This window comes from Polypterus senegalus, chromosome 13 (genome assembly GCF_016835505.1).
Source record: "Polypterus senegalus isolate Bchr_013 chromosome 13, ASM1683550v1, whole genome shotgun sequence".
NCBI lineage: Eukaryota > Metazoa > Chordata > Cladistia > Polypteriformes > Polypteridae > Polypterus > Polypterus senegalus.
This window is the reverse complement of record NC_053166.1, coordinates 124971201-124995398: the sequence shown is the minus strand read 5'-3', so window position 1 is coordinate 124995398 and position 24198 is coordinate 124971201. Positions and strand designations below refer to the sequence as shown.

Here is a 24198-nt window from a genome sequence, read left to right as displayed (position 1 = left end):
GCGGACCTGGGAAGTGCACCTCACTGTTTCATTACAGAATAAATTACCGTCCCAATTAACAGCGTTGCTCACAAGTATCGCCTGCTCCGCTGCCAATGGAGTCTTCCAGATGACACAAAATTGCAACAATTAAATGACTACGTTTCAGATCGAATAAACCCGCGATAAAATTTTCAGGATAAATCATTAACACGGATAGACAAGGCCCTGTTGACCAGTAAATCCGAAAGATGTTCAATGTGCGCGCTGGTTTTGTGTCGGGCTGTGTTTGTGGGCTCGCGCGCCACCCTGGGTACTGATAAAGCGTAGCTGCTCACATTTTCTATCATGTGGTAGTTTGAGGACAGCCCCTAAGGTTTTTTTTTTGGAGACGCAAGGCGGAAGTGTCGGGAGTACGTGGCGAAGATTCGTTGGGTTTTGTTAGCCGAGTGTGTACTGTTTGAGGTCGGACGCTCCTCAAATTAAATAGGCTGTCGCCTGAGGCCTGTCCCCTGTCCTGGTTCTCCGTAGACTCCCGTAGCATACCGCCCCTCCCCTCTCTACCTTTGACACCTTGTGTGTGTGTAGTATCGAAACCAAGCGATTGTACAAATGAGAGCGGTGGGTTAAGCTCGGTATGCAGTTCCGACTGCGGCTTTCTCTCCGGCAGCTGCTCATTCAGATGGCCCGGAGACCTGACCTGCTGTGTGGAGCCATCGTGCTGAGCTGCACCCTCATCTTGTCTGTCAAATTCGCCTACAGGTAAAAGAAGCACCTTGTTCATGATTAATCGTTTAAGTATTGACACCACAAAGGCAACCAGACTCATGTTTAGAGCTTCTTTAGACTAACTGGCATTACAGACACCTGTCACAGATTCTGTCACCGCACGGGCAAAAACTTCCAGTCTGATTAAGTCCTGTTGCTAAGAAAACAGTCGAATCACTAATGGGACAATCGAACGCGACTCTATTGCGTCAAAACGGTGGCGGAACTATTTGCATACTTGCATAGAAAGTTTTATTATGGTTGTTTAAAACAATTTGGAAACATTAACTATCAATATATGTAATACTTAACCCAGTACGGTTATATTGTAGTGTCTTTTTAAGCAGCATAGACAGAATCCTTTCATTTTCCATTTTCATGATTCGTTCCAATACATCACATCTCCTGGGACTTGTGTTCGATTCTTATCCGGAGCTTTCCCTTTGTAGCGTGCGCATTCCCCCAATATATGTGTATGTTTTCAGTTTACCCCATTTTCCAATTTCATGCCAAAGACACGTATGCTATGTTAATTAGTTACAATTGGTTTTGGGTTTTTGAAATATTTTATATAATTTTATACCATTATGAGTGAGTATGCATTGCCAAGGACTGGCATCCCGACCGGAGTTGCTTCTTGACAACGGCTTGCTTCCTCCATGATGTACTGCTGTTCTTGATAACCTTATAATAGGAAAAGTCTGAATTAGCCTCTCTAATCCAGGGTGTTCAGAAGAGTTTTAATGATTTACTTCATGAGGTAGAAGTACATAATAAACAGCAATAATTGAATGATTTATTTGAAATTTCAAAATGTGTGGTCCAATTTAAATTTTTTTACGTCTAGATGTTCTCGTTTGTAAATGAAATTTGTAAATTTTCACCATCTAATACAAGTCCATAGAGGGCTAGATCCATAGGAACCAATCGAAAAAAACATCATATTAATGAAACAGTCTAAAGTGATACCCTCATGCTTTTGTTTGAAACTTGCCATTTTTCACCTTCTGAGAGTGGCAGCTAGAGGGCTAGGACAACTGGTAAAGAATTGCATATCAAAAAAATGTACATTCCCAATCGGCAAACTCCAAATAGCATAAAGTGACACTACATATGCTTCCATTACCAATTCCCCCTTTTTTTTGTGAGAAGTAACTTTGACCCCTCATATCCCACCAAGGTGTGAACAACTGGGTCAGGTTTAAATGGCATGTACAACTTTAAGGCATTTTGCTGAAGACATCCATTCGTTTACTCTTTGTAATAAGTGTGCAATTTCATGAAAAATAAGGGTCAAAAATGGCATAGAAATTATTATTTTTTTAGTCTACAGGGTCAAAAATAGGGAGGATCACCAAAAAGTTCAACATCTTGCATAACTAGACATTATAATGAGCTGAGCAGTATATCATATATTGGGGTTTTCTTTCACTGGTGTCGCAAGAGGCATTGAACAAAAAAAAAAAAATAACCACTGATTTCAAAGTAAGAATTGTTATGAACACAAAACTTCAAAAATGTATGGTTGCATTTCATTTTTATTTGTTTGGGTTAATTGTTGCTGTTATGTAAATGATCACTATAGTCGTGGTTAGGTATCGGAGCTGTGCTAACACTACTGCAGTCCACTTGTTAATGATTATGTACAGTTTCAGTAGAGACTATGCTAACAAGTGACCAACTTTTGCAACAAAAGAACCACAATAAAAAAAGTATGTGCTATGCATTGTCAAATACAGCACATAATGTTTGCTCATGGACAGTTAAAGGTTTTTTGTATGTTTTTTAACATGTAAACATATCTGGTTGGCTTGATGCCTTGATATACTGTTTCTCTGTTAATTTTAATTTGTTGTCATAAAATGACATAGGCATTTTGTAAATCACTGCAAAGTTGGGGATAACTGCTCTTGTTGACAAGTTGGTATTGAAACATTAACCTCTGTAGATATTAAGATTTTATTGTTAGCTGACTAGTAAGGCTGTAAATTTACAGATGAAATTACACTGCTTCTTGTAATGATCTGTGCTATGAAATGAACTCTAGGCCTCTGCACTTTTTGATCATGGAGTGTTATTACTATTAATCAAACTCATTCATTAGCACATCCCATCACTGACGGCAGTTTCCAAGTCAATCTCATGAATTATTTAAGCAGCCCATTGTCCAGAAATCCAATATTTCTGTCATTGTTATTCTTCTGTGTGTTCAGGAAGAATGCAAGAACATAATTTTATCTCATTGTTTTCGTACTGGTTTACACTGTGCAATGGCAGAGATCTCAAATGGAATCTCAAAGCAACCACTTCCTTTGTGGAGTTTGCACACTTTTAAATTGTCCCAGTGTGAGTGAGTGTAGGTGTGTATGTGTAAGTGTAAGGGTTTGGCAATGGTAACATATCCTGTTCAGGGCTGTTTTCTACCTTGAAACTAATGCTGCCTACAATCAAGAACTGGATAAGCTGGTTAGAAAAAAGGAAAAAAATATATGTGCTGTATTTGATAGTATATAAATGTCAATGTTTTATGTGGTCTTGAATTTTGTAGCTTCCTTTAATATTTCTAGTTGAACATGCTTTGGAAGTTCTTGATATAATTAATTCATGGCTGGAAGACTGTGCCATTCTTCATCCATGACCTCATTTGCTTTCTTAATTTTCCCTTCCAAGTTATTGTGTTTTTTGAAAGATATAGACAATTTATTCTTTCACTAGATTTTTGGTATTAGCTTATCCTTGATTACTTCTTTAATAAAAGCAATTTATTTTCCCAACTGCTGTATGTCATATTGAAAATATACTGTAATTTAATTTTTACCAGTTTGGGTTCCTGAGGGGGTTTACCGAGTTGTGGGTGCAGCAACACACTGTATCAGTGCATCCTCCCAACCTCACCCTCCCTCTCCCTCCCTCTCTCTCTGACAGTTAAAATGTTAACGCAGGCATTTTGCATTTTCGGACGCTAATGTAAATTTGTCACTTTGATGCAAATGAAGCCTTACCGTATTACTGGGTGTGGGAATAAAAGTTTGAACTTCATTTATTCATAATGCTACTAATATTATTTTGGCTTTTCTTTTCTAAAATAATGTGTTTTAGAAACTAGTTATAATTTTATATGTCAAGCAAGTAATACATAATTGTCAATGTTTATCACAATTTCATTTACATGCAGGTGTTTTTTTAAAGCACTTATACATTTGTTTGACAAGTACATCAGCTGAAGCAATTGTTTCTATTTGTTGGTATTATGATAAAATTAATTATGATGGTTTTATCAAAGCGATACTAGTTAAGATTTCAATTAATGGAAGTAAGTATTACACAGGAATATTTATCTTCCTTTAATGATAATGGACAAGAACAAGATATGTTTAATTCTATTTGGTAGTCTACCTGTAGGAAGGATAAGGTACATTTAATGAAGCCACTGGTTATTAGGCATTAATAACTACTTTTTGCAGCTTTATTCTTCAATTAACTATTCTGTGTGATTGTCAATTTATGTTTCAGTCGTGCTAAAAATGTGGTATCCCCTGCCCGACCACCTGTACGATTTTTCTCGCCCAGTGCACCTATTATTGACTTGTACTTGGGACAACTAGATCAAGTTGAAAGGCTGAGGAGTAACTCTGATGTCACTCTAATTTACTTCTACGCTCCATGGTGTGGAGAATCTATCTCGGCAAGGGTGGCGATAGAGCAGGTTGCTAAGAAGCTTTCGGACCAGGTAACTTTTCTTTGCAGTTACGTAGCATTAATTAGCCAGGTTTTATGTAGCATCTTCATTATTAAATACGTCTATACTGCATTTTACAATAAAATATCGGATGTGGTAAGATACTGTACATGCAAGTATACTGCAGGCTATATTGCTTTAACCATAGTAAATACAGGAACTACAACAAGGAAAACAGTTTTATTGTTAAATGTAATGAGGATATTTACACCTGTCAATGAAAAGTTAAGATGGACACTAACAGCAGATTGAATATTAGATTCATAAAATTCCATTGTAACAAAAATATTCTTGTTTTAAAATGTGTGGGATATGAATCCTCAGGAATGAAACATTTATGACCCAGGGCTACACTAACATTCTCTGAGAGAATTGTGTCACAGCCATGGAATCACTATGGTGGTGCTAGTTTTCTCTTCTTAATGTTTGACAGTATATTGCGGTGTATAACTGAGCCAAATGGTTGATATTTTTGAAAGAACTATAAATGACTAAATATTAACATCAGCAATATGTAATGCAATCAGAAATGCTTTATAATTAAACCCCATTTTCAAGACTATAAAAACAGAGCATTGGGTTACCCTAAATATTCCTTTCAGTGTTACTGTATATCTGTGATGTGTGTATCCTTTTCCCCACCACTCTTCTGATCCCCCAAATATAATGCATTTTAAAGATATCTAATGTGCACGTAGGTGTACATCAGCTAAATTCTTTGTTAAATGCATTCAATATGTTTCAATATAGGTGGCACAGTGGTCCAGTAGTTTGTGCTCCTGTTGCCTCACAGGTCTGTGGTCTAAGCTTCGAATCCAGATATGGGTATCTGATGTGTGTAGAGTCTGCATTTGTCTTCATACACAGTTTTGTCTTCTACATCCCAATAAATTTGTGTTTATTTCTTGTCAACTCCAAATTGAATAACTATGAGTGAGTGTGGATATATGTGTTTTGTGATGGACTGTTGCCACTTCCAAAGTTGGTTAGTACTTTGTGGCCGCTGCTGCCAGGGTAGGTACCAGTTCCCAGGAACTTTGAAGTGTGTAAGTGGGTTAGAACGTGGAAGGATTGGTGATTGGTATTTGTGTGGTGTTAACCCTAATCATAAAAGACAGTGTTGCACTCAAAGTAACATATCTGAAAGAAGGAATCATGAAAAGAAAAATAAATCACCCAATTCAGAATCAGGTGCTGGAGTCTGATCAGTATGACATGATTGTTTAACACAAGAAAACACTGTAGTGGCTTTGTTCCTTTATGAAGTCTTAGTAAACTGGCAAATTGTTCTTACCAAGAACACAAATGGGATAGGAGGTTGAATACAGGCCTGTGGAGCTAAGTACTTGTGCACAATCGATTTCAGTACTAGTTTTATTTTCCCTCTTGATTCTTCTTTTTCTTTCAGCTACTCCCGTTAGGGGTTGCCACAGCAGATCATCTTCTTCCATACCTTTCTGTCCTCTGCATCTTGTTCTGTTACACTCATCACCTGCATGTCCTCTCTCACCACATCCATAAGCTTTCGCTTAGGCCTTCCTCTTTTCCTCTTCCCTGGCAGCTCTATCCTTAACATCCTTTTCCCAATATACCCAGCATCTCTCCTCTGCACATGCCCAAACCAACACAATCTCGCCTCTCTGACTTTGTCTCCCAACCGTCCATCTTGAGCTGACCCTCTAATGTACTCATTTCTAATCCTATCCATCCTCGTTACACCCAGTGCAAATCTTAGCATCTTTAACTCTGCCACCTCCAGCTCTGTCTCCTGCTTTCTGGTCAGTGTCACAGTCTCCAACCCATATAACATAGCTGGTCTCACTACCCTCCTGTAGACCTTCCCTTTCACTCTTGCTGATACCCGTCTGTCACAAATTACTCCTGACACTCTTCTCCACCCATTCCACCCTGCCTGCACTCTCTTTTTCACCTCTCTTCCACAATCCCCATTACACAGTACTGTTGATCCCAAGTATTTAAACTCATTCACCTTCGCCAACTCTACTCCCTGCATCCTCACCATTCCACTGACCTCCCTCTCATTTACACACATGTGTTCTGTCCTGTTCCTACTGACCTTCATTCCTCTCCTCTCTAGAGCATATCTCCACCTCTCCAAGGTCTCCTCAACCTGCTTCCTACTATTGCTACAGATCACAATGTCATCAGCAAACATCATAGTCCACGGGGACTCCAGTCTAATCGCATCTGTCAATCTGTCCATCACCATTGCAAATACTTTACTGTATTTCCTCATTCCACCACCAGGTTTCCTTTTCCTTCTTCCTCTTTCCAGATGTCACACCAAGCACCCTTCTTGCTGTCACCCTTACTACATCTGCTGTAGTTTCCCAGCTGTCTGGTAAATCTTCAGTGCCACCCAGTTCCTGTCTCACCTTTTCCCTAAACTCAGCCTTGCAGTCTTCCTTTTTCAACTTCCACCATTTGATCCTTGGCTCTGCCCTCACTCTCTTCCTCTTCTTGATCTCCAGCGTCATCCTACAGACCACCATCCTATGCTGCTTAACTACACTTTCCCCTGCAATCACTTTGCAGTCTTCAATCTCCTCCAGATCAACTCTTCTGCATAGAATGTAATCTACTTGTGTGCATCTTCCTCCACTCTTGTACGTAACCCTATGTTCCTCCCTCTTCTTAAAATACATATTTGCCACAGCCATGTCCATACGTTTGGCAAAATCCACTATCCTCTGACCTTCTTCATTCCTCTCCATGACACCATATCTACCCATCACCTCCTCGTCTACACTGTTCCCTTCACCTTGCCCATTGAAATCCGCTCCAATCACCACTTTCTTTCCCTTGGGTACACTGTTCATCATTTCATCCAACTCACTCCAAAAATCTTCTTTCTCACCCATTACACACCCAACTTGCGGTGCATATGCACTAACAACATTCATCATCACACCCCCAATTTCCAGCTTTATACTCATTACTCTGTCTGACACTCTTTTCACCTCCAAAACACTCTTGACATACTGTTCCTTCAGAATAACCCCTACTCCATTTCTCCTCCCATCCACACCATGATAGAACAATTTGAATCCACCTCCAATCCACCTGGCCTTACTCCCCTTCCATTTAGTCTCTTGCATGCACAATATATCAACCTTCCTTTTCTCCATCATATCTGCTAACTCTCTTCCCTCACCAGTCATACTGCCAACATTCAAAGTTCCTACCCTCAGTTCCACTCTTTTTATTTTCCTCCTCTTCTCCTGCCTGTTTAATTATTTAGTTTAAGCTGCTTTTAATTTAGTGGTTATGTTTTGTAAGCTGCGGTGCGGTACTATTTGACAGTTTGCACTAGATATAATATAAATTAGATTATTTAAAAATATATGTGCCATTGGATCACACTGTGATATATCCTCCATTTTTTATAATTTGTGCCCAATATTGATATGATAGGTTTCACCTTCCAACTACTTTGAGATGGAAATAAACTGTTTAAAAAATGGGAAGAGGAGTTGCATAGATTTGATTAAATAATTGATTAATCAACAGAGTTTTCATTACTTAGTTGCATCATTAAACATTTTTTAAAGCCCACTCTCCATATTTTACACTGATTGTGCATGGCAATGACTCCTCAGAAATGTTCACTTTTAGTTTGATGGTCCATCCAGTCATCTATCTACCCAAGTCAAATTTTTCAGGGTCACATTCATCAAATAACAAAACCACTGAATTGTATTCTAGGTTATTGCTTCTGAAGCCTACCCAGGTATCATCAGGGCAGGAGCCAGTTGTGGGCTGGGTGCTAATTCTTTTGCGGGACATGCTTATACACAACCTACACAAATGAACTCCTACTGGGTCAATTTAGAGAGAAAAATGAACTTATCATGTATGTCATTGCTTGCTTAGAAAAAAAAAGAACAAGAGTACTCAGAGAAAATAAACGCACAGAAAAGGACAGATGGTTTAAACTCCACACTAATGGTTACTGGACCATGATTTTAATCCAGTTTCCTGGGGGTTTGAAGCAAAAGCTTATAGAACTGCATCACATGTTTCTGATTTAGATATTTTCTTTTAGCCCTCATGAAATCAAGATATTGATTATGAAACATGGTCAAAATGTATAGGTTAAAATCCATTTCTTAGTAATAGCATTTTTGTTTACTCGGTCTTGGGATATAATAACGATTAAACCTAGCTTGAACAACACCCTCAGTTAATTCTCAATATGTTCTATTTCATCTCTTTTACAATGCCTGCTCTTCAGTTAGGAATTTAATGTTCAATTATAGGAAAATAAGATATTGTTATTGCCGTGGTTCAAGCTACCATTTTTCAGTCAATACTTTTGTTCTTCTATGTTTTCATAGAATATGAATATTTTTGATAACAATTTTTTTGCGTGGTCTGCAGGTGCAATTTATAGCGATAAACTGCTGGTGGAACCAAGGAAAATGCAGAAAGCAGAAAAATTTTTATTACTATCCAGTTATATATGTGTACTACAGAAGGTAAGTGAATTGGAAACAGTAAGTGTTCTAGCCTTTGTAAAGTTTTAATGTTATGTGGCTTGTGTCACTTTAAATTGAGAATTGTTCATATAATTCTGTACATGTTTAAGCCAATTAATCTCTCAGCTGTTATGTAAATATATTTTGAAAATTTGCCCTTCTGCGCTGTACAGTAAGAATTTTGCTATATTCTGCTCGTGACCATATAAAATCTATACATTGAGTTGGTTAGCTAACCTAATGTGCTTCATGACTTGAATGGTGTCCTCTAGAAGCTCGTCGTACTTATTTGTGTAGTGAAAGTGCTTGTTAAAATATCTGGATAAGAAATTGCTACCATTAGAGAGAATGTATGTATGTATGTGTGTGTCTATATATATATATATATATATATATATATATATATATATATATTTATATATACATACGAGGTGTGGCAAAAAAGTAATGAGACTGGCAACACTGCAAGCGATCTGGCAACGCTGCGCTGTTGTCCTTGATAGAGCAAGTGTATCAGTCCCCTCCTATAGCTCAGTGCGAGTTTCAACCCCTTCCGTTAACTACGTGATTTTTGTGACTGCTATTAGCGAAGTTGTGTTTTTGGTTGTGCGTCACGCAAAATGGAACAGCGGAATTTGGAGCAACGTTGTTCCATTAAACGGCAAGTGTGACGTTTGAAAAGTTAAAACAGGCCTATGGGGAACATTCTTTATCCTGAGCTCAAGTTTTTTGCTGGCACAAATCATTTTTGGAAGGCAGAAAACACGTTGAAGATGAACACCGTTCAGGGAGGACTTCAACTTCGAAAACCAATGAAAACATCGAGCGTGTGAACACTCTTGTGAGATCAGACCGTCGTTTAACATTAAGAATGTTGAGTGAACAATTAAATTTGAACAGATTTACCGTTCATCAAATTTTGACTGAACATTTGCACATGTAAAAGGTCTGTGCGAAATGGTGCAAAAACTGCCCTCTCCATAACAGAATTTTTGACCTCAAAAGGAATTCCTGTGGTTCCCCAGCCCCCTTATTCACCTGACCTCAGTCTGTGTGACTTTTTCCTTTTTCCTAAACTGAAAAATGTCCTCAAAGGACGTCATTTCGGGACTTTAGAAAACATCCAAAAGAGTGTAACGGACATGCTGAAGACCATACCGGTTGAAGACTTCCAGCGCTGCTACCAACGTCTCCATCTGTGTGTAGCTGCCCAAGGGAACTACTTTGAAGGGGATAACATTGATGTTTGAAAAAAATAAAAACTTTGGTAAATAAAAAATCAGTCTCATTACTTTTCTGCCACACCATATATATATATATATATATATATATATATATATATATATATATATATATATATATATATATATATATATATATATATATATATATATATTGTGGCAGTAGGGGGCAGTAGTGCACCCTTGAACCCTCAGGTACGACTCCTGACACCAGGTAATAGTCCACGAATCTTTTATTATTTTTCGCAGTGCACCAAGCACCTCCACACTCCTCACAAATCTGTTTCTCACACTAATAATAACCACAATGACCTCTCCTCCTCGCCCAGACACTTTGCTCCTCTCCCACCCAGCACAGCTCAGTGTCTGGACTGAGGCAGCGTCCTTTTATAGCCCCTGACCCGGAGGTGTTCCTGTCCCAGCAGTCCACAGTTCCTTATTCCTTCCGGGTCAGGGCAATCAGTCCATTACTTCAACCCGGGAGCACGCCATACCTTCCTGTCACGTGACCGTGACGTACTCCCGGGTCATAAGGCACAACAGAGCCCATAAGTCCCCCACAGCGACTCCTGGTGGCGCCCAAGGTATCCAGCAGGGCTGTGTATAAACACCACAGAGTCCATAAGGCCCTGCTGGACCTCGGGCATGATCCCGCTGTCGGAGAGCTCCTCCTGTCGGCCTGGGGTGCGGACCCGCCTCGGAAGCCGGCAGTCTTCCACAGTTCCCCTTAGTGGCGACTTCTGGGCGGGCGTCCGGCCCGAGGGACGTCCTCCTCCAGGAGGACGCGTCGTCCGGGCCTTGAGTGCGTTGCCCCTGTCCTCGAGCGAACCTTGGGGGGACGGTGTACCTCCTGTCTCTCCGGGGACAATGGCGCCTCTCGTGGCCCGGTCGCCGGCAATTATAGCACCGACGGAGTCCTCCTGGCTGTTCCCCTCTGCGGGACCAAAAACATCTCGGGAACTCCGTCAGCGTCGTCTCCGCCCTTCACCTGCCAGGGAAGTCATCATGGCCGCCTGGCGCCCTCAAGCCTTCCTTCCATCCTGTTGGGAGACCCACCATTCCTTTTGGGGATCTCCGCTAATGTGGGCTTGCGTTCAGCCTGAGGCCCTCCATGGGAAGAGGAGAGCCTCTGTGCTGTCTGCACACCCGTTACCTTCCGCTTACTGGGAGTCGGCGTCATTTGCCCCGTCCCGCACCGATGAACAGCACTATTCAGCTGCACCGGCACGAGCGGCGCATCCCCCGGCACTCCTACCATCGGCGCTACCCCGCACTTAAGACCGGTCGGGTCCTGGTGAGCCGTACTGCCCGAAAGCCGCGCCACGCCGCATGCCCCGGGCTGTTTGCTCCAGTCCCCGACCAATCGGTCATCGTGCCCCAGTCTCTTGTCGGGTACACAGTGCTTTGACACGCGCTACTCATTCTCAGCGGTGCCCGATCGCACTGTGTCCCCTTACTCTCTACGACACGGGAGGGACTCACCTGTACTCCCGCGCGATCATCTCCGAGCTTCCGGCGCAGCCGCTGCACGAAATCCTTCAGCGCCTTTACAGGTGCTGCTGCCGTCGCTCTAGTTCCTCCACTCGTTCCTTTAGGTCTTGATACCCTGCAAGAACGGTGCAGGGGCTCGAGGTATTTCTCGAGACCCGTAAGTCCAAACAGTCAGTTACTACGGCCGGCTGCATTTTCGCTTCGCGTGTGCTTACCTTCCGGCCGGGAACCAATGAGCACGCCGCCTCCAGGCACGTGTTCCGCTGGGTCGCAAAGGCTCCTGGGAGTTGGAGTCCTCAGAGGGACGGCTGGCTACTACAAGCCGGCTGCGATCTGCCTTCTCCTTTACCGCGGCAGACTCGTCAGCCACAACCCGCCCCTCTTTGTCGGCAGCTTTTTCTTTCGGCGGCGCGCCGCCTTCCCCTCCCCTTCGAGGAGGCTCGGACCCGTTAGGGGACGACCGGCCTCGTCGGCGGACTCCGGGTTTCCTCCACCGTCCCGACAACCCCGCTGGTGACCAGTCTGTTGTCACCAACCGCGCTGTCTCTAGCCGCCTTTCACCGCGACTTGCCTTCTGGGAGCCGCGGCCATTTTGCCGAGGCATGAGGCCGTCATCCAAGACGCCGCTGCAATCCTCCCGGCGGACGTCTGCAAAATAGGAAAACAACAAAGACGGGACATCGGGCGGTTTACCTGCAGCCGCCTCCGTAACGGAATGCGGCACCCCCGGACCGTCTAAGGAGTACGCTGCGCCCGGGATTTGTCCGTGTGCGGGTCGCCGCGGCCGGGCTTGTTTGGCCCGTATCAGCGCTTTGTCTTCCTCGCTCCGGTCAGGAGGGTCCAGGACATCGCGGCGTCCGTCATGCCCTGCAGGCGGCTGGGACTGACCTTCTTTTTCCTGTTTTCTTTCCCATGGCCCTGTAGAGCGGGATAGCACGCACTGTTGCGCTTCCTTGGCAGCGGGTGGTGTTGTGCACCTCCGTGTAAAATGGGGATTCGACCGAGGGTTGTCTGCCCACACAAATTTTGTTTTTTATGCAGGTCCTCTGCCAACAGACGGCCAGAGAATCCTGCCGGCTACGCCAGTGTGGCAGTAGGGGGCAGTAGTGCACCCTTGAACCCTCAGGTACGACTCCTGACACCAGGTAATAGTCCACGAATCTTTTTATTATTTTTCGCAGTGCACCAAGCACCTCCCACACTCCTCACAAATCTGTTTCTCACACTAATAATAACCACAATGACCTCTCCTCCTCGCCCAGACACTTTGCTCCTCTCCCACCCAGCACAGCTCAGTGTCTGGACTGAGGCAGCGTCCTTTTATAGCCCCTGACCCGGAGGTGTTCCTGTCCCAGCAGTCCACAGTTCCTTATTCCTTCCGGGTCAGGGCAATCAGTCCATTACTTCAACCCGGAGCACGCCATACCTTCCTGTCACGTGACCGTGGCGTACTCCCGGTCATAAGGCACAACAGAGCCCATAAGTCCCCCACAGCGACTCCTGGTGGCGCCAAGGTATCCAGCAGGGCTGTGTATAAACACCACAGAGTCCATAAGGCCCTGCTGGACCTCGGGGCATGATCCCGCTGTCGGGAGAGCTCCTCCTGTCGGCCTGGGGGTGCGGACCGCCTCGAAGCCGGCAGTCTTCCACAATATATATATATATATATATATATATATATATATATATATATATATAATATACTAGACATTAAGCCCTTTACAATAACGGACACTAGAACAGTAGTGCATAAACATTAGTCATTAGTAAGGAACAGTCTCTATTAAATGGCAACGGACCTTGACCTCATTCTGTTTATTGTCTTTTTTTTTTTTTTTGTCCAAAATATTTTTGCAAGAAGTCTAAAGTAAAATAATAATAAAAATAAAATAAAAACGTATATGACAACACAGTAAGTATAACTAATATTGCCTTAGTGTAAAACTTTGTAACAATCTGTAATACACAATATATGAAGAAGATATTTAGGAAAAATTTTCAATTTTTTTACCTCATGAAATGTTTCTATAAAATTTCATTATAGACAACATTTCTTGTAAATATTCTGTCAGAGTTTGGCAACAGTTTGCCTTGTTCAGGACCATCTACAACCTTGACAACAACATCTGGAAAACTTCTAACTCTTGATAAGGCAACATATAACTGACCGTGGCTGAATACTGGTTCTGGCAAGTAAATGCCAACTTTTTCTAAGGTTTGCTCTTCTGAGTCTTGCTCTTTTAGCGTTTTTCATTTTCTTTTTCTTCAATCGATCTATTTGCTTGTATTTTTCTTTGTCTTTCAGCCTTTCTTTTGTTGATGTTTACTTGTTGAGCTGACCGTTGTTCCAGGAGATATTGCTTATATAGAGGATTTGATTGTCTCTGTCTTTTGTCCTACTTGACGTGTCTTTTTTTTTTGGGTGGCATGTTGTTAGTAGATACGTCTGTAATATTTTCTCTTACAGTAATACTGGCTTGTATGTGGCTGTAATATGCGTCACTGTATTGTGTGCTTTTAATTTTCTTTCGCAGTAATACTGGTTTGTATTTCCATAAAATGCCTGTAATTTTCTCTGACTGTAATACTGGCTTTGATTTCCGTAATATGACTTTAATTTTCTGTCACAACAGTGGGCAATCAGCAGAGTGTCCCCATCAACTGATGTAATGTGTGGCGTGCAGCTTATAATCGTGCCTGTGGCATCTCCCCAACAAGTATTTTAATCTGTGGTGGTGTGCAGCTGATTATTGTATTTGTGGTGTCTCCCCAGCAACAGATTTTAAGTGCGTGGTCGTGACTACCCAATCAGCACTTTCCCCAGCAATGGTGTCCTTTATTTGCTTATCATGCGCGGCCACTGCTAGGCCATTCACTGTGTGCCCAGCTTCCAGTGTGTGTGCGTCCACCTTGTTGTGCGCATGGGCGGGGCACGGTGCGATGTGCGGTGCGGTGCGGCCCCGCGCATGCACACTTCACCAGAAGACACACACACATGGACACCTGGATGCACACAGGGGTTTTATTAAAGAGGATATACAATACATACATACATAGTGACCTGACAGGGGTGCTTCAGTTGTCCAAACCCAACACAAGCAGACACCAAGACATAAGTTCCAGCACAACACACTTTTTTTTTTTATTCATGTGGGGAGCGCTTTTCTCTCGCTCCTCAAAGCAGCATAGTACAAAGGACCAAGCACAAGGACAAGAAACATAGTACTTTCTCTTCTTTCTTTTTCCTCTCTCTTGCTCTCTTTTTCTCCTTTGCCTCCACTCCTTCTCCGACAATCTTTGTCCCCTCCCTCCTGACTCTGACTCTTAGAGTAGTGGCGCTTGGCTCCTTAGGCAGCACCTGTGGAACCCAACAGGGCTGCTCCAAACTCCAGCTCCCATGGAGCCCTGTGGGAGTCCGAGGCACCACTGTAACCCAAGGGGGCTGTCACCTAGTGACCCGGGGAGGTAATGCCTTGAATCTGCTCTCTCCGCTGGTCCTTCTATGATAATCGCTTCCCTATATATATATATATATATATATATATATATAGTGTGTATATATATACTGCTCAAAAGAATTAAAGGAACACTTTTTAATCAGAGTATAGCATAAAGTCAATGAAACTTATGGGATATTAATCTGGTCAGTTAAGTAGTAGAGGGGGTTGTTAATCAGTTTCAGCTGCTGTGGTGTTAATGAAATCAACAACAGATGCACTAGAGGGGCAACAATGTGATGACCCACAAAACAGGAATGGTTTAACAGGTGGAGGCCACTAACATTTTTCCCTCCTCATCATTTCTGACTGTTTATTCACTAGTTTTGCATTTGGCTAAAGTCATTGTCACTAATGGTAGCATGAGGCGATACCTGGACCCTACAGAGGTTGCACAGGTAGTCCAACTTCTCCAGGATGGCACATCAATACGTGTCATTGCCAGAAGGTTTGCTGTGTCTCCCTGCACAGTCTCAAGGGCATGGAGGAGATTCTAGGAGACAAGCAGTTACTCTAGGAGAGCTGGAGAGGGCCATAGAAGGTCCATAACCCATCAGCAGGACCAGTATCTGCTCCTTTGGGCAAGGAGGAACAGGATGAGCACTGCCAGAGCCCTACAAAATGACCTCGAGCAGGCCACTGGTGTGAATGTCTCTGACGAAACAACTAGAAAGACTTCATGAGGGTGACCCAAGGGCCTCATGTCCTCTAATGGGCCCTGAGCTCACTGCCCAGCAGCATGCAGCTCGATTGGCATACACCATAGAATACCAGAATTGGCAGATGCACCACTGGTGCCCTGTGCTTTTTACAGATGAGAGCAGGTTCACCCTGAGCACGTGACAGAAGTGAAAGGGTCTGGAGAAGCCATGGAGAACATTATGCTGCCTGTAACATCATTCAGCATGAGCAGTTAGGTGGTGGGTTAATGATTGTCTGGGGAGGCATATCCATGGAGGGTCACACAGACCGCTACAGGCTTGACAAAGGCACCTTGGCTGCCATTAGGTATCAGGATGAAATCCTTGGACCCATTGTCAGACCCTATGCTGGTACAGTGGCTCCTGGTGCACGACAATTCCTGGCCTCATGTGGTGAGAGTATGCAGGCAGTTCCTGGAGGTATGAAGGAATTGATACCATTGACTGGCCACAACACTTTCCTGACCTAAATCCAATAGAACACCTCTGGGACATTATGTTTTGGTCCATCCAATGCCACCAGGTTGCACCTCAGACTGTCCAGGAGCTCAGTGATGCCATGGTCCAGATTTGGGAGGAGATCCCCCACAACACCATCGGTCATCTCATTAGAAGCATGCACCAATGTTGTCAGGCATGTACAGTATACAAGAACACAGGGGCCATACAAAGTGCTGCGTACAATTTTGAGTTGCTGCAATTAAATTTTGGCAAAATGGACTAGCCTGCCACATAATTTTTTCACTCTGATTTTTGGGGCGTCTTTGAATTCAGGGCTCTGTAGGTTGATCATTTTCATTTCCATCAAACGATGTGGCATCCTTTCGTTCCTAACACATTACCCAGTCTATATCAGTATAGATATCCAGGAAGATTTCTTTTTCCCATTGAGATCTGATGTGTTTTCAAAGTGTTCCTTTAATTTTTTTGAGCAGTTTATATATATATATATAAATGTATATGTTACAGAATCAAAGCACAATATATATAACTTTAAAGATGGCTGTACTTTTAATTAAAAGCAACTGTTTAGTTACTTGAAGGGCTGCATGCCATTATTATTTTTTTTTATTTGTGCATGAAAATGTTTTTTTTATTGAATGAGAGCATGTTGGATGGCATTCTGTTATTGCTGTGGTACTGAATGGGTATTGAGTATTGTGAATTTTCTGTGGTACTGGTCGAGTGCAAAAATTCTGGTGTCTTGACAACCTTAGTACTTGGAACATATGACTCTCAAATGTTACTTGAATCCTTTCAGCCGTGAAGAGCAGTTTGCTGCTTTATATACATTTAAAACACCACCTTTCTGATTACAGATCATTTCTTTTAGTAACACAGCACTACTGCCCTATTTTAAGAGGTCTTTTGAGGACACTTGTCATCTAGCTGCATAGCACTTATTTGTGAATAATGAAATGAGTTACCTGTAACTAACTAAACTGCTAAAGCAGTTGCTGCAACACCGGTAAGTTCAGAATGAGAAAATTTAACTATGGAATAAACAAATGACTTTTTTTTCTCAACTTGACTGACAGCATTTGAAATATTAAAGTTAAAAGATCCAGCTTTTCCCAGTACTGCTATTTTTGGCTTACTTTTGTATACTGTATGTTTGCTCTGTATACATACTCTTAAACTGACTTTTTAGCTCTGTTCTTGCAGTGATGTATGCTGGTGTCAGCGTTGTGTTGTTAGCACTGGATCATCACAAATATAAGGAGATGAATGTCTTTTTGGCCTTTTTTTTAATTGTATCTTACTTTTGCATTTTTAATGAAACCAACAACTATTTTTAGAAGGTAGTTTTGATTTACTATTTCTTTTTTTCTGTGAAACTTTGGTTAGGAACTCTGTTTTTCTTTTCTTTAGGTTTGGGCCTATTGAGTACACTGGCCCTTTTACTGCTGCCTATTTGGAGAAATTTGTCCGAAGAGTTATTGCTCCTCTTGTTTACATACCTTCTGAAGAAAGGCTCAAAAAATTCTTGTCCCATTATGAGGTAGTTTATTCTTTATATCTTCATTTATATGAAGAATTAATGAAGTGAAATTAACAATACCTACATTGCATGGAGCTTCTTTGTTAATCATACATTTTATTTTAGAAATTAATTCTAATTCTGTATATTTTTTTTCATAATAAAAATGTACAATCATGTTAAACTTTTGGAATTATTACAGATTCCTGTATAAATAGCTTCTAAAATGTGATCTGCTCTTCATTTAATAATAGATGAAGATAGTCTCATTAAACACATAGCACATATAATCATGTATTGTGCATATAATGACAGTATGATAACAATATTCAACCTACTTTATAAAAGTCATGGATGTGGGGGGAAAAGTATTCTGCATGTCTTTTTGCTGTTAAGGAGTGTGGTTCAGTTATTGAGTAGTTAAACCAACATTTGACCAGTTTAATTATTCCTTCGATTAACTGTGTAACTCAGATTAAGTCACTTAACCTGCTTGTGCTCCTAATATAAAAAAACAAAGTAAACAATATTATTATTAGCCATTACTTATGAACTATCATGGGATGTTTTCTGCTACGGAAAAAGACCCAATAGAAAATAAAGATTGGACCCTGTATTGGCCATTTTAAAATGCAGAATGTCTTCTGGTTAACCACTGTGTCACTGATCTATTCTTGTGTTTACGATCATTGTTATGCTGCATCACTCAGCTTCTTTTGTACCTTAGATGGGGTTGCTGCCCTAATACTCTCATTTAGAATTTCTGCATACAACTTTGAATTCATTGTTTCTATGCAAGCTTTGAAAGTTCAGTTCAATCTGATACCATAATGCTCCCTCCACCAAACTTCACAGTTGATATGAAGTTTTGTTGATATGTCCACTTATATGTGTTGTGTGCATTTATTAAAACATTTTGCTCCAGTGTTAAACCTAATATAGGGAGCAGTGTTTTTGTTTGGAGAAGGTGGTTTACTATGTGGTACCTCTATTGAGTACCACTTGTTGTGTGTGTGTTTTGTTTTTTTTTGTAGTGCTTTTTACTTATCATAGTGTCATGGTTACAGACATTATTACATGTAATAGATGTTACTTTCTTCAGGCTTGCACAATATTCTCTTGCAGTAATATTTGTAGGATAAATAATTAATTGGGGAATAACAGTGAAAGTAGCAAAGGTAATTAATTTTTTCCATTTGCTGGCTCTCCCTGTCCTCCTTTTCTGAAGTACACACAGGCCATTTAGTACCTCCACAAATCTGTGGCGTATAGAGCAGTAAACAAAAATTGGGAATAAAAATATAATATGTGCAGAGCAACTCAGACCTACTCCTGAAAGCACTACATGTTCAGTGAAACTATGGGAGTGTACAATTGTGTGTGCTCTACTTGTTTATTCTGACTGTCTTGCTTATCGCGACGTAAATGAAGGTTCACTATATTTTAAAAGCTTTATGTGTTTTCCTTAATTATTTGTGTTTTCATGAGTGAGCTTAAATGAAATACAGTACAGTACTGCAAAAATGGTTTAATGCTTACAGTTAAAGTCAGACTATGGTGAATACTTTAAAACTTAGTTTATAACCCCTCCACAGATTTTGTACTAACAAACTATAAATTTGGCATATCATTTAAGATATCTACTTTGTGTTGGGCAAAAGTTATTTTTTTCAACATGGTTCACAAAGAGAATATTTCACTTTTTATTGACTATGTCACAATTTCAGTGGGTCATATGTTTACATACACTTTGTTAATATTTGGCAGAACTGCCTTTAAATTGTTTCACCTGAGCCAAACATTTTGGGTAGCCTTCCACAAGCATCTTACAGTAAACTGCTGGAGTTTTGACCCATTCCTCCAGACAGAACTGTTGGACCTGAAACAGATTTGTAGGCCTCCTTGCTCCTACACACTTTTTCTTTTCTGTCCACAAATTTTCAGTTGGACTGAGGTCAGGGGTTTTTGGTAGTCTCTTCAATACCTTGACCTTGTTGTCCTCAAGCCATTTTGCCACAACATTAGATGTATGCTTGGGGTCACTGTCCATTTGGAAAACCCATTTGCAACTGAGCTTCATCTTCCTTGCTGAGCTCTTGAGATGTTCCTGCAGTATATCTAGATAATTTTCCTTCCTCATGATGCCATCTATTTTGTGAAGTGCACCAGTCCCATCCTGCAGCAAAGCCCCTCTACAACATGCTTGGTGTTTGGGATGGTGTTCTTTGGCTTGCAGACCTCACCCTTGTTCTTGCAAATATATGGCCAAACAGCATATTACTGTTCGTACAGAAGAACATTGAACTTTCAGGCATTTGGAAATTGTTCCCAAGGATGAACCACATTTGTGGAGGTACACTTTTTTTTCCAAGGTATTGGCTGATTTCTTTTGATTCTTCCCATTATGTCAAGCGAAGAGACATTGTGTCTTGCCTTTTTGGTGATTACAAGAGAGTATCTTTTATTTCTGGAAGATAATTTCCTTTTTACTTCAGTTGTCCAATTGCTTATTGCAGGTAATAAAAGTAATTTCTATGAACTCACTCTTAATTATTGATCCTTTATTCTTTTGAGTAAACATTCATAGAATGCTTGCTGTAAACTGATTATTATTGTTTGTGAACTAGAAACTATTGTCTTTAATACTCATACTTTTAACAGATTTTTCCTGTAGATCAAATTACAGTTAGGGTGCAGTTATTGGTTATTTAAAAATAGCGGGAGGTAGCCCTAAATCTTTTTCTTGTAAAAGCTAAAAACTTGAAATCATGAATACCCTAAATGGTAATAGCAGTTCCAATGCTGAAAATAACGACTTAGACATGCGTTTTATGCTTAACTAGCAGTAACCACCACACAGTGGTCACATCATATTTTAACTGTTTGGTGGCTTTGTGCGACTGTCTTTGTTATGTAAATGTACAATTTGAAATGAAGTCAATGATTACATTTACAAGGATATCTGAAACTCGTAATATGGAGTGTTAATAAAAATGCGAAGTACTCCAGCTAAATTCCAGATACATAATTTATCATGTCAATATAAACAAAGCTTACTTACACTCTTTTATAGCATTTATTGTAAATATAAGCCACCTTTTCCATTTTGTAGTAACAGGTTTGTAGATGTGTGACAAATATTACAGCACTATCCCTTTCAGTAGTCTTTAGCCTTAATTTCTTTGCTGAATTTGTGATTAACCACGTCTGTACGTTCCATAGTGCATTTTGAAGATACTCCTTCTACACAAGTTAGCTTTGAGACTTGATACACCTTGCAAGGTGTAATGCTCAAGAAATGCATAATATTTCATAATTGAAGACTGTTGTCACATCTTTATAACAAAACTTATACTTAAACATGTTTTCAAGGACAAACACAAAACTTTAAAAACAAAATTTGATGTTTCAATGCACTTATGTAAAACTTAAGATTAGTTTCTGTACAGTTGCTGACATCTTGTTAAGTTCTTTGCAAGTAAACCAAAAGCATATTAATTCAAATATAAAGACAAATACTGGGGGCACCTCCACACTACAGTATGTTGGACAGCCTCCTGTAGTCAATGGTAGATGGCACAGCTAATTGATCAGCAGCTTTGAAACATTTTAATGTACCCAGAACAAGGTATCAATCAAAATAATAGCAAAATAAGTCCATGTTATACAATATTCTTTAGAGATGGATAATATGGAATGCTTCAAATAATTTTTGAAGTGAAACTATAAAACAAAATTGGGATTTTCTACTTATTACAATAACTCTAGTTGACAAGTTTTGTAATTTATTGCATCACATTTTAATATAATGACTTTATTGGAATTGGTCTGCTGATTAGAACATTAGTATATTAGAACAATTTGGACAAAAAAGGTCATTTAATTCAGTAAACTGTGTAAACTATGTTTAGTTAAATTACCCAAAACAACATCAAGGCAAGATTTGAAGGTCTCTTAAAGTCTTATTTACCGCAAACAGCTTGGATCCACTATTCTGATTCCTTTTGTGATTTTGAATGATTCAATCATGTCACCTGTTAATTTCTGTTTTCTTAAACTGAAAAGTTTCATCTCCCATAGTTTTTTCTCATAACTCAAACTGTACCTCACAGTCCCAGAGTAAGCCTAGTCACTCTCCATTGGATTCTGTCTTGCATTCTTTTTGTAACAAGGTGATCAAAACTGCAGACTGTATTCAAAATGAGGTCTCGTCAGTGTGTTATATAGTTAAATCAAAACCTGATCTCATAACTCATTTTATTACCTAACATTCTATTAACCTTCTTAGTGGCTTCTGTGTGCTGTCTTAATGTAGAAATTGAACAGTCCACACCTCCTAGGTGTTTCTCGTAAGATGCATTTACAGGTTGCAAACCTCCCAAATTTGTGTTTAGATTAACCATTTTTCCTTCCTATATGTAATACTTTGCATTTGCAGTCAAAAGGTAAAGTAGATGATACTTAAACAGAACAGTGTCATAAGGAATCAAGTGATTTTGGATCATAAACTCAGTTTTGATTCCTTTTGTTTTTAAAGTGATTTGTATGTTATCTGTAAATGTATTTCCACAAGTGTCTTGTTAGAAGAGGTTTGTACAGTAAGAATTAATGAAGCTGTATTTAAGTGGATAAGTAATGATCAGAATTGTGTATTGACTGAAGAATATGATTGAAATATATTCCTCTGATGAGAATAAATTTGATCAGAATAAAATATAATTTTATTACTAACCTATAAACCCTCCTGGGTTATAGCCCATAGTTGTTAAACATTATAGAGGTATTCTTTATGGGTGACTTTAATATTCACGGATGTGGAAAAATACAGCTTTGGTAAATGGCTTTATAACTATTTAACCTTGTAGACCGTCAAAATGTACAGTATTCCTTTTTTTGTGGTGTTTGTGTTCAAAATGTAATTATCACTTTTTTGAAATTTCATACTTTAGTCTAATTTTATCAGTTTCTACCCTTTCCAGTACAGTTTAAAACCAGAACAGTGCAACATCTAGAAAATCAAATTGATCAACATTGCTTGAAACAGTAACTTTTTAATTGAAGGGAAAAACCACACCTGCAAAATGTGTAATTTGTCATTAACGGAGGATTATAAAAATAGTGGTTTTTCTCAAAAAGCAGTACAAGCACAAAGAAACTCATTGTGGTATTGTGATAGAATGTGCTCTTAAATTAGAATTCCAAATATTAAAGCATTGATGGAGAAGAGTGAAATTACAGGTTTACTAAACAGTAAAGACTGAAAGAATTAAAGGGCTTTCATATGCTTTTTATCAGACCATATCTGAATACTATTCCAAACAGATTACTGTTGTACCTATTTTCATCTAGCTCAAAAGGAAATATAATTTAATATGGGGGGGGGAAGGTAAAATTGTACCTAAGGTTGTGTTTTCTTTTAATGCACAGGAATCTTTTTTCCATTTTGATGAGTTAAGAATATGTCTATTAATCATTACAAAATATGGATCTGATAATATATAAAATTCACATTTTTGAATGTAAATCATTTGATTATTTATAAACACAGCATGCACAATTAAGATATACTGTTAAAGTAACACAGTAGACAACATTTATTTTTCAGATGTACAATATATTACAGATGGCAGACTAGTGGTATTCTTTTATCTAGTTAGTCTTTTATGAGGCTTTCAGAAATATAAAGGAATATCTAATTTATCAGTGAGTAAAATCCCAGACTATTCTAGGTTCCAAGTCAGCCAATTCTGAATGTTAATGTTAAAAGATTTTTTTTTTTCTAAGTTTCACTGTGTATGCCTTGCATTTTTCAAATACTTCTGACACATGGTACATTTATTTTCTTTTTAAGCCTGGAGTTCTGGGTTATTTTGAATTCAATACATCACCTCAGCCACCTGGATACCTAACATTTCTTATGTCAGCTTTACAGGCACTTAAGAGAGGTAATTATTGTAATATTTCAGCAATATAATGCTTTGAAATTTAATGCACAGAACTTGCCTTGTTCATTGTTTCTCTGTGTTGGCAATATAAAATGATAGACTGAGGATTTATTCGCATTATAACTGCATGTCTTAGTTTTTGTCTTTGTAAGTAATAATGCTGGTTAATAAATTTGCCATTTATTTGTCTTGTATTAATTTCTTAATTTTCCTTTAATGCGAGGAATTATTTTGTATCACAAAGAAAACAGAAGTATAATAATAAGAAACAATAAATAAACTAAAAAAGTCATTAAATAGCTTGTTTAAATTTAACAAGCTTTAGTTTTTTTTTTTTAACATTTGTGTATTTTAGTT

The 24198-nt window shown here is 39.7% G+C and overlaps 1 protein-coding gene across 2 annotated transcripts in view; it reads left to right on the top strand.

Moving 5' to 3' along the window:
- Positions 1-378: 378 nt before the first annotated feature.
- The window catches only part of txndc11 (thioredoxin domain containing 11), a 64752-nt gene continuing 40932 nt past the window's right edge, over positions 379-24198 (top strand). For both annotated transcript variants that reach the window (XM_039775862.1, XM_039775861.1), the window contains exons 1-5: positions 379-741; positions 4261-4477; positions 8888-8985; positions 17788-17917; positions 23748-23841. In XM_039775862.1, the coding sequence (XP_039631796.1) occupies positions 617-741; positions 4261-4477; positions 8888-8985; positions 17788-17917; positions 23748-23841 (664 nt within the window). In that variant the 5' untranslated portion in view covers positions 379-616. The remainder of the gene's footprint in view (positions 742-4260; positions 4478-8887; positions 8986-17787; positions 17918-23747; positions 23842-24198) is intronic.